The sequence below is a fragment of the Micromys minutus genome (assembly GCF_963924665.1).
Source record: "Micromys minutus genome assembly, chromosome: 7".
Taxonomy (NCBI): domain Eukaryota; kingdom Metazoa; phylum Chordata; class Mammalia; order Rodentia; family Muridae; genus Micromys; species Micromys minutus.
Window position 1 is genome coordinate 30,784,640 of NC_137976.1, and position 11,405 is coordinate 30,796,044.

The 11,405-nt window shown below is 36.8% G+C and overlaps 1 protein-coding gene across 1 annotated transcript; it reads left to right on the forward strand.

Annotated features, from left to right (window-relative positions):
- The first annotated feature begins 5,963 nt into the window (after nucleotides 1–5,963).
- Nucleotides 5,964–6,611, forward strand: LOC308422293 (small acidic protein-like). Its single transcript, XM_080918821.1, has one exon. The coding sequence runs from the start codon at nucleotides 6,031–6,033 to the stop codon at nucleotides 6,574–6,576; it is 546 nt and encodes a 181-aa protein (XP_080774947.1). The 5' UTR covers nucleotides 5,964–6,030; the 3' UTR covers nucleotides 6,577–6,611.
- Nucleotides 6,612–11,405: the final 4,794 nt, after the last annotated feature.

Here is an 11,405-nt window from a genome sequence, read left to right on the forward strand (position 1 = left end):
GACTTCCAGTACTATGTTGAATAGGTAGGGGGAGAGTGGACAGCCTTGTCAAGTCCCTGATTTTTGTGGGATTGCTTCAAGTTTCTCGCCATTAAGTTCGATGTTGGCTGTTGGTTTGCTGTATATTGCTTTTATTATGTTTAGGTATGGACCTTGGATTCCTGTTCTTTCCAGGACTTTTAACCTGAAGGTGGGTTGGATTTTGTGAAATGCTTTCTCAGCATCTAGTGGGATGACCATGTGATTTTGATCTTTGAGTTTGTTTATATGGTGGATTACATTGATGGATTTCCTTATATTAAACCATCCCTGCATCCCTGGGATGAAGCCTGCTTGGTCATGATGAATGATCGTTTTAATGTGTTCTTGGATTCAGTTTGCAAGGATTTTGTTGAGTATTTTTTGCATCAATGTTCATAAGTGAGATTGGTCTGAAGTTCTCTTTCCTTGTAGGGTCTTTGTGTGGTTTAGGTACGAGGGTTATTTTAGCCTCAAAAAATGAGTTAGGTAGTATTCCATCTGATTCTATCTTTTGGAATAGTTTGGAGAGTATTGGTGTTATATCCCCAATAAATATTTGATAAAATTCTGCACTGAACCCGTCTGGCCATGGGCTTTTTTTGGTTGGGAGGCTTTTGATGACTTCTTCTGTTTCTTTAGGTGTTATAGGGTTATTTAGGTGGTTTACTTGGTCCTGGTTTAACTTTGGGATCTTGTATCTGTCTAGTAATCCGTCCATTTCCTCCATATTTTCCAATTTTGTGGAGTATAAGTTTTTGTAGTAGGATCTGATGATTTCTTGAATTTCCTCATTTTCAGTTGTTATGTCCCCACTTTCCTTTCTGATGTTGTTAATTTGTATACTCTCTCTTTGCCCTCTAGTTAGTCTGGCTAGGGGTTTATCAATCTTGTTGATTTTACTCAAAGAACCAACTCTTGGTTTTGTTGATTTTTTCAATGCTTCTTTTTGATTCTATTTGGTCTATTTCTGCCCTAATTTTATTTCTTGCCGTCTACTCTTTTTGGGTATATCTGCTTCCTTCTGTACTAGGGATTTTAGCTGTGCTGTCAGGTTGCTGATGTAACCTCTCTCCAGTTTCTTTTTGGAAGCACTTAGGGCTATGAGTTTTCCTCTCAGTACTGCTTTCATTGCATCCCATAGTTTTGGGTATGTTGTGTTTTCGTTTTCGTTGAATTCTAGAAAATCCTTAATTCTTTTTTTTATTTCTTCTTTGACCCTACTATCTTTTAACAGAGCATTGTTTAGTTTCCATGTGTATGTGGGCTTTTTGTTGTCTTTGTTGTTGTTAAAGACCAGCTGTAGACCATGGTGATCTGAGAGGATGCATGGGAGTATTTCAGTCTTCTTATATCGATTGAGGCTCGCTCTGTGTCCAATTATGTGGTCAATTTTCGAGTACGTGCCATGGGGTGCTGAGAAGAAGGTGTATTCTTTTACTTTAGGATAATATGTTCTGTATATATCTATTAATTCTAGTTCGTTCAAAGACTGCTAGTTTTGCAGTGTCCTTGTTCAGTTTCTGTTTCCCTGATCTGTCCATTGGTTTGAGTGGGGTATTAAAGTCTCCCACTATTATTGTGTAAGGTGAAATATATTTTTTGAGCTTTAGTAGGATTTCTTTTATGAATGTGGGTACTTTTTTATTTGGAGCATATATGTTAAGGATTGAGAATTTCTCCTGACTGGTTCCCTGGTAATGAGTAAAAAGTGTCCTTCCTTATCTTTTTTGATAACTTTTGGTTGGAAATTTACTTTATTCGATATTAAAATAGCCACTCCAGCTTGCTTCTTGGAGCTGTTTGCTTGGAAGTTTTTTTCCTACCCTTTAACTCTGAGATAGTTTCTGTCTTTGTCTCTGAGATGAGTTTCCTGTATGCAGCAAAATGCTGGATTTTGTTTATGTATCCAGTCTGATAGCCTATGTCTCTTTATTGTGGAGTTGAGTCCATTTATGTTAATAGATATCAAGGAGTAGTTGTTTCTGTTTCCTGCCATTATTGCTTTTTTAGGTTGAGTTTTTTCTGTATTTTTTTCTTCTTTTAGTTCTCTTGTTTAGGAGTTTTCTTGTTTTTACTAGGCTGTATTTTCCCTCATTGTATTTGGTTTTCCACCTATAATTCGTTGTAGTGCTGGGTTTGTGGTCAGATATTGTGTGAATTTTGATTTGTCTTGAAATATCTTCATCTCTCCATCAATGGTGATTGATAGTTTTGCTGGGTATAGCAGCTTGGGCTGGCACTTGTGTTCTCTTAAGGTGTGCATGATGTCTGTCCAGGCTCTTCTAGCTTTCATAGTCTCTGTTGAGAAATAGGGTGTGAGTCTGATTGGCCTGCCTTTATATGTTACCTGACCTTTTTTCTTTACTGCTTTTAGTATTCTTTCTTTGCTTTGGGCACTTGATGTTTTTACTATTATGTGTAGGGAGCTATTTCTTTTCTGGTCCAACATATTTGGAGTTCTGAAGGCTTCTTTTATGCTTGTGGTCATCTCATTCTTGAGGGTAGGGAAGTTTTCTTCTATGATTTTGTTGAAGATATTTACTGTGCCTCTTAGTTGATACTCTTCTTCCTCTTCTATTCCTATTATCTTTAGGTTCGGTCTTCTCCTTGTGTCCTGGATTTCCTGGACATTTTGCATTAGGAGCTTTTTGTTTTTTGCATCTTCTCTGGCTGTTTTGTCTATGTTTACAATGTTGTCTTCTGCCCCCGAGATTCTCTCTTCCATCTCTTGTAATCTATTGGAAATGCTTGCTTCTGTGATTCCTGATTTCTTTTTTCTACCTCTAGGGTTATCTCTTTTTGTGTTTTATTTATTGTGTCAATTTCTGTTTTAAATTCCCTCTTCCATTCCTTCATCTCTTTGATTCTGTTTTCCTCCAGTTCTTTGAGTTCTTTGAGTGTTTTTCTTGTTTCCTCTTTAAAAGCTTCTGAATCGTTTTGCTTTTCCTCCCATTTTTGTTTAAGTATCTATATCAGCATCTTCAGGTATGATTTCAGGTCTGTGTCTTCCTTTTCTGGAGTGTTTGGAATTCCGATGTTTTCTGTTATGGGAGAGCTGGGTTCTGTTGTTGCCAGGTTTTCTTGGTTTCCTTGGGATATACTCTTTCGCTTTCCTCTTGCCATTTTGTTGTCAGTGATATGTTCTTGCTTTTCCCTTGTATCTGGTCTGTGTCCCTGGATCTCTACTGGTCCACGTGGCAGTTGGGTCGAGCCCTGTTCTATGCCTCAGAGTTGCCGGGTGGGAACAGAATTTCCAAAGTTCTATTCCTGTCGCTGTTTCAGACAGGGCGGGGCAGGGCAAGCCAGGGGGTGTACTTTCCGTGTGCACTCTGCAGAGATTTCTCTGCTCCCTGGCAGCTCAGGTCTCCCACCCACCAGTTGCTTAGCCTCTTCGAGCCGCCGTTCCAGGTGGCAGATGGGCCAGGCTCTGCTCTGGGTCCTGAAGTTGCCTCCGGGTGGAAACAGAAGTTCCTAAGTTCTGTTCCAGGTCACAGTTGTTCAGCCTTTAGGAGCTGCCGTTCCGGGTTGCAGATGGGCTAGAAAAGAATTTATTTCTTAAAAAATACGAGGACTAAACCTTATTTAATATCAGTAAACACAAAGAAATTTGTGCACATCACATACACACACACACAAATACAGTTCATACTTATTCATTTTACTTATACATTAGTTCAAGTTCTTAGAAATGACTTTATTAAATTTACCACAGTAGTACACGTATGCAATGTTTTACCTGTTCATTATTCCCCAGATGTGTTTTTTTTTTTTTTTTCACAGATGTCCACCTCACCTGAGAGTAATGAAGATCAAACTGGGTTTAAATTATGTCATTGAATTCATGAGAGTATAAACTCAAATTTATGTCTTCAGTGCTGGGAAAAGCAATTTCCCTAAGCAACAAATGGAATATTACATGCTTCAAAAACACAAACACACACAGACAAAACATTGTGGAGCTACCCTTATATGACAGTGTGCTCAGGAAACAATAGACATTGAAATACATTTAAAGGAGTCTTTTTCTGCACTGTCAGTTTCAGATATTGCTGTTTGTGTCCATAGAAACAGAAATTTGATTGTGTTGCCTTGTTTTGTGTGCATGTGACTTTGGCTGATTCGTAAATAACTATATGTTCCCCAAAATGTTTCCAAACATAACATGACATGCAAGAAAAAAAAAAACAATAGCAGAAATAGCATCAAACATACTACTTTGATAAAAAAAATAAAGTTTCTCCCAACACATAAATACAGATAGGTCAGACATCTTTGAAGGCATCTTATCTATTCATTGTCCTCTGACTTCTTCATCACAGATGCTCAGGAATCATACTAGAAATCATCATATTTATATTGAGTTGTTTTTTTAATATCAACTATACTTTTTGTCTTATATTTGAAGAGGTTACTAGCCACCTAGAATATTATTCAATACATGATATATAGACAGCTGAGTTGAATTCAAGTTAAAAATATACAATCATATATATTTAAAAATTGTTTAGCATACTTTATATTATGATGAATGTTAGTGTCAAGCTACTTTATTCGTATTCTTAGAAATAAATTAAAAATTTTTGATAAATACATATTATTTGTAGGTATACATTTTCAAAATGCATTTATTGGATATCTAATATGTGCCTTCATTACTCACTGAATATAGACAAATAAACAGATTATAAGAGTTCACATTCTAGAGCGCCTATATTAATGAACATACACTGAAAATTTCCAAGTCTTAATTCAAAGTCTGAAATATAAATACTCTCAAGGATTGATTGCCTCCTTTGGGTTCAGTTTACCTTTGATTAATAGAAATATGAATTTCACAAAATTGCTGTTAATCACAAACATAATGTGAGTGCACTTTGGTATTTTACAGTGGTAAGGCAGGCATCCACAAAATAAGACAATGCTGTAATATTAAGATCTTGGATTATCAAGGAGTTTAAATGACAGCCGAGAAGCCTAAATATATAAAACATCCCTGGAACTTACAACAGGCTAGTGATGTGCCTCTAAAGAAAAGTGTATCGGTTTATGAATGAAGAACTTTCGTCTCCAGACACGTTTTTACTCAATATTTTTCTAAACACATGCACGCTTAGAATGTGGTTTATTGCAGGCCTAAGTAGCACAATATTGTAACATGTACCTGACAAAAAATATGATAATTCAACAAGGATTCTAGAAAAGGCCATGGAGAGAATAAAAGGAGTGCTTTTATAGCCCTTTCTAAAAAGCATGATAATTTTCTAACAGAGAAAGAGAACTGCAGCTGCCTCTTAAGATTTCCTACTGGTGTTATTTTTGATTCAAATTTTAAGTGGAATAAGTCACTTTAATTTTATTACATTCACTTACAAAATGTTATCTCTAGGTCTAGACTTAGAATCAGCAGTAAGGAAAATGTATTTATCTTCGAATCTAGAGCAGCTACAGGTGTAATGTCATCACAAGAAGTCCAAAGCACAAAACATTGTTCTTCCCAGACACCAAAATGAATATTCTGAATAATATGTCAGATCTTCATGTTTAATGACACCTACTTATTTTTTCATTGAATTCAGTCTACCTCGGAAAAAAAAGTAAAGAAGTATAATGGTCAATCATAGAAACAATCTAATTCTAAAAATCTGGATATGGTTTCTACAAGAAAATGTTGATCTTAGACATTTTTGTCAATTTTATGAATAGCAAGTTGTAAAGAAGAATGAGATAAAACATGTTTGAACAATTTTAACTTTGCTTAGCTGTTACTTTGAGTGTGTATTTTTAGTCCTCATCAACTTGCCCTCCTTCATTTATTGTTCAACATTAAAACATACACAAAATTTTATTTTACCTAAAATGTTAGATATTTTTACAAGTGTCTTAAGAAATATTCCTACAGGTTCTGGAGTGGCGCTGCTTGGTATAACGGCTGGGTGGAGAGCTGCTGGTGTCGCGTTTGAGGAGAACTGCAAGTGTTTTTGGAATATCCCCGTCGGGATCCCAGCCAGGATGAGTGCTGCCCGGGAGTCTCACCCGCACGGGGTGAAATGTTCAGCCTCCCCCGACGACGATCTTGGATCCAGCAATTGGGAGGCAGCAGACTTGGGCAATGAAGAAAGAAAGCAAAAGTTCTTGAGACTTATGGGTGCAGGAAAGAAAGAACACACTGGTCGTCTCGTCATAGGAGATCACAGATCAACATCTCACTTCCGAACAGGGAAAGAAGACAAGAAAATTAATGAAGAGCTAGAGTCTCAGTACCAGCAGAGTATGGACAGCAAACTGTCAGGACGGTACCGGCGGCACTGTGGGCTCGGCTTCAGTGAGGTAGAAGATCATGATGGAGAAGGTGACGTGGCTGGAGATGACGATGAGGATGGCTCTCCTGATGCTGAGAGTCCAGATGACTCGGACAGTGATTCTGAGTCTGAGAAGGAGGAGTCTGCAGAAGAGCTTCATGCTGCTGAGCATCCTGATGACACAGAAGACCCGAAGAGCAAAAAAGATGGGAAGAGCAACTATAAGATGATGTTTGTCAAGTCCAGTGGCTCATGACTCCCAAACACTTAGTCTTTGTATTAAAAGTAAGCCTTATTTTTATAATGCACAGTGGAGGACTGCTTATAGAGCACAGACCTTTGTATTATAATTTTTTAAAAAGGACCTTTTAAATAACTACAAAGAGTGTTTGCTTTCAAATGCCATGGGTTACATTTCTCCGGGCATGACTATAACCATTTTTGTAAAGAGTCAGAGTTGTATAAAATGAGAAATAAATACTGTACTCAGCTTCCTTTCATATTAGCATCATCAGCCCTCTTTCCACCGCTTGCCCTGTAGGTGCATTGTAGGGGACACTTGCTTTGTCTGTGGTAGCTCTTTCATGTTCATCTTTTGGGTTGTTGTATGTTTCTCTTATGTGACTCATTTGATACTGTGACGTGCTCCCTCGATTCTGCTGTGCTGAAGTAGACCTGTCCATTGTGGAGTGGCCGCCGCAGCTACAGACCATGGTTGACAGTCCTGCTTGTGTAGTCTCTGCTCTCAGACTAGAGCAAGTACAGGACACTAGTGTGTGGAAGTGCCCCATCACATCACTCAAAGGTCGCAAACCCAAATGTCTTTATATAATTTGATTTTACTGTATGGTAAATTTTTGATAACATTTGGCCAGTTTTTACAGAAGAAATTATTTCTCTGCTCATTTAGTCCTGTGTATTTAGAAATACGTAAAACTGGATTTTTTTTTAAGGTACTATGTGACCAAAATTCATTTTTTTCCTCCTAAGGTCTAAATAAAGAGAAAGCAGTTTCCCATTTAAAAAAAAAAAAGAAGGAAATATTCCTACAAAATGAATCGAATGAAACTAAAGGAAAAGGTAAAATGGAAGTAAATCTTGATGTAAGAAAGAACTTAGAGAAATACATCTGATAAACACAGGTTCTTGGTGTTCTCAGTAATGGGCCTTTGGATTTATGAATCTCCTTCTCAGATGTACCTCGAAGAGACTTGATGGGGAATAGTGGGAATATCTCTAAAAAGAAAAAAGTACAGGGTGTCAGGGAAGGATTGTGGGACGGGGTGACCAGGAGGAGCAGACAGTGAACAGAAAGTAAATTGAATAGGTAAACTTAAACAAACAAACAAATAAATAAATAAATACATAAATAAATGTAATTTGTCGAAAGAATCTGTCTCTGTCTCTATGTATTTCTCTGTCTTACTGTCTCTCTGTGTCTCTGTTTCTGTCTCTCTGTCTCTCTCTGTCTCTCTGTCACTCTCTCTTTCTCTCTCTCTCTCTCTCTCTCTCTCTCTCTCTCTCTCTCTCTCTCTGTGTGTGTGTGTGTGTGTGTGTGTGTGTGTGTGCTCAGAATATTCATACACACTTAATGCCATGGGATAACAATAATTTGTTTTTGTGTTGTCATTTCCCCACATGTTGATGCTGGAACAACAGAAAATTGAAAGACAGCATATTGAGAAACATTTTTTTTTTTTTTTTAGTAACAAATAGGAGGGAAAAGAGAATAGCAGAAGGGAATGATGGTTTTGATTAAGGTTTTCAATTGTCTTATTTATGTCAGGAGGGTTTTGTTCTCTTATTAAGTTTTAAAATGTTCAAGAACAGTTTATGTGTTTTTAGTTTAGGTGGGAGTTTCCCCACATGCTCTCTTAGGTTCAGAGAGTCTTTCCTCAGTAGGATCTGGTTTGAGGGCATCTCTAAATTTGAAAACCAATAGCAAACTTGAGTTTAGGGTTTAGAAACTGGATGTGTGCAAAGTGGTAAGAGAACATAGAAGATTTGGCGTTTGGAAGACATGAATAAAAGATACTCCGACTGTGCGCAGCATCAGTACTGTCACACTCTGCCCTTGTTTTGGTGTCCTCTGTCTTCCTGAAGGAAGAGAAAGGGACCTTCCCAGCAACCACCATGCTCAGTTTTATTAAGCTTGATGTTTGTGTGCACTTTATTGTGAGAATTTCAAATTAGACTCTGATATCAATTCAGATACAGTCTTACATGGGAGGAAAATATTGTATAAAGTATTTAGAATGCTTTCATTACATCCCATTCTGTAAACTGAAGTTAATGTGGATGTTTTACTTCTCTGGGATTTAAACTATCTGATGTGATGATTTGGGGGAGTTTCCCCAAACTAATATTTTTTCTCCACCATCCCCCCCATTCATTCCCAATCCTTTATTTATGATAGTAGATGTCAAGCACGTAGGGCATTCAAAGTAGCCTGGATGCTCTTATTTCTGCATGGGATGAAAAACAGCATTTGGAAAAGCTTGTGATTAGTCTTCTAAGATCCTAAAATAGAAACCTCATTGACGGTAGATTTATAAATGGAAAGCACACACAGTGTACACACAGTGAGCTCATAGTGCACACACACAGTTCACACACACACTCTAACACTAATACGACAAAGACACCAGTGTATTCATTTAAAGTACTACTTTAATTATAATTGAGAATTTTACACTTTTTCAAAATAGCAAGCAAACAATTAATTTCAAGCATGCTAAACTGGGTAGTGAAATTGTATTGTCCAGAAACACATGATAAATGAACAGAATTATAAAGAATGGTATAAAACCTGATAATGTCTCAAAATGTTTATTGAAAATATTTATTTCCTAAAAAAAAAGTCTATATATTCAAAGGTTAGTAACCTGTACTTGGAAAATATAGACCTTTATTTTCTTGTCCTCCTAAAATTAAGTTTTAATTATCCCGTTTTCACTCACATTAAATATGGTACATCTTCTCATTTTAATGTATGGTCTAGCTACATACCCCATGATAGCCTTGAACTCACATCTCTGCCTGAACCTCTTGAGGCTGTTGGGAGATCTAGATGCCACTATACCTGGAAGAAGACTATTACTGATGAACAAATGTTTGATTTAAAAAATGTGTCTGTGTACCTATGTTTTAGCACATAATTCCTGGCTGCCACAATTGTGTCCCCACTTCTTGTTTTTCTTATGTTCTTGTCATGTGTTTTACATTTGTGGATGTGTGGGTGAAGGTAAGTAGTTACTTCCCTATGCTAATGCTCCTGTGTGAATGAATAAAGGTATGTATTTACATTTACATTTAAAAGTAAAGGTTTTTTGTTTTGTTCTAATTAAACAGAAAGGGTGATATGTAGATTTATGATAAGGCATTACGTGATTGGACAGTGAAAAGGAGGAAACGAAAGAGGGAGAGATAAAAGGAGATAAAGACAGAGCCAGAGGAAGCAGAGCTGGATCCTGGTAGCTGTTATTGGCATTGGGTAGAATTGAATATTTTAAGAGATTCTATAGGTTTTTTTATCTCTGATAGAAGGGCCTTTGTATCCTTGTCTTATTGTGTAAAAGGTTTGTGGATTGAAAATTGAATATGTACACCTGTATGAAAAACAATAAAACATGTTGTGCTTGTGCAGGGCAGTGGGGTAGAGAAAACACTGGGGTGTTAACTACTACCAGAGCCAGAAACAGCAGGGAGTGAGACCACAGGGGCCATTAAAGAGGTATGCCTTACATTTTAATATTTACTGCAACATACATATTTAAAATATTTCAATGTTGGTGCCTCAGTCATTCATGATTTGTGCAAAAGGTCTACTCTGCGGCTGCCGATTGGCTTCATAGGCCACTTTATTTTTTAAATTTTTTTGCCATATTATCTTGCCTTAATAAAAGAAAAATTGAAACTATAGAGTACATTCTTCAATAGAAACCGAGGTAAATAGTTTTATAATTTTAAGTTCTATATACACAGTTGAATTAATAAGCAATTTTACCATGCAGAATATTAAAAATATTATAAAATATTTAAGAATATGTAAGACCTATTTAAGAACATGAAAATTAGAGGGGCTTATAGAAAGGTTTTTAAAATTTAAGTGAACAGTTTTGATTTTTCTCTGATATTAACAGAAAGTCCAAATTTTAATTTTAATAAATTTCATATTGTTTAAAGTTTTTGCATGACATGGTCAGTAGTTATATTTTTCTTTGGTGAGACCTTTAGATAAATACTCTGAAAAATTGTGAACACTGTACAGTTTAAGTCAAAGAACACTGATTGACAGACAGTCAGATTCTCATGAATTATCTCTGAAACTCGTATCATCCATCATTCTATGTTTAAACAATAAGCTTGTTCATTAATGATTTTTCACTTTTAGTTTTAAACTCACAAAAGACTGAATTCTTCCCTCCTCCTCGCTTTGTAAAGCATAGAGAATGGGGGATGGGCTCAAAACAGTCTCCGTTAATCAAACCCATTCTTTTTGAAACAATCACAAATTTAACCAGATGCAAATGAGTTCAAGTTAAAATCGATAAGAATATGCAAGCAGCTAAAACCATTTCCCAATCATTCTCATTATGGACCATAAAATCCCTCTAAACCTATTCTCTGATGAACAGAGGGAAACCAGGCCTTCGACACAGGGAATCAGCTACTGTAGTTCTTAGATGTCTTTTCTTACAAATAAACAAAGACACCAGGTCCTTTCTTCCTGACTCTCCCCTTATGCCCACTGTCGTTATAATGTATCTGACTTTCTAACAATCCGCCGTGTGTTCTGTCACTGTTGTCTGATCTCAGCTGTCTGTCGGATAACCGCTTATGATGACCTATGAGTGGCAATGAACACCCACGATCCCTTTTGTTGACAGTCTAGCCAGGGTGCAGCTCCTATTTTCAGTTTGGTGCTGTGGATTTGGAAGTGCCACGTTCATCTGAAATCTGCTTGATGCTGTACCATTAATCTACCAAACTCGGGTCAACTGGTCTGACAATGTGTGAGTGGGAAATCAAAGACAAGAGCTTTGCAGAAGTGTGTGGGGAAAAAAATGCCCCTCTATAAAACTG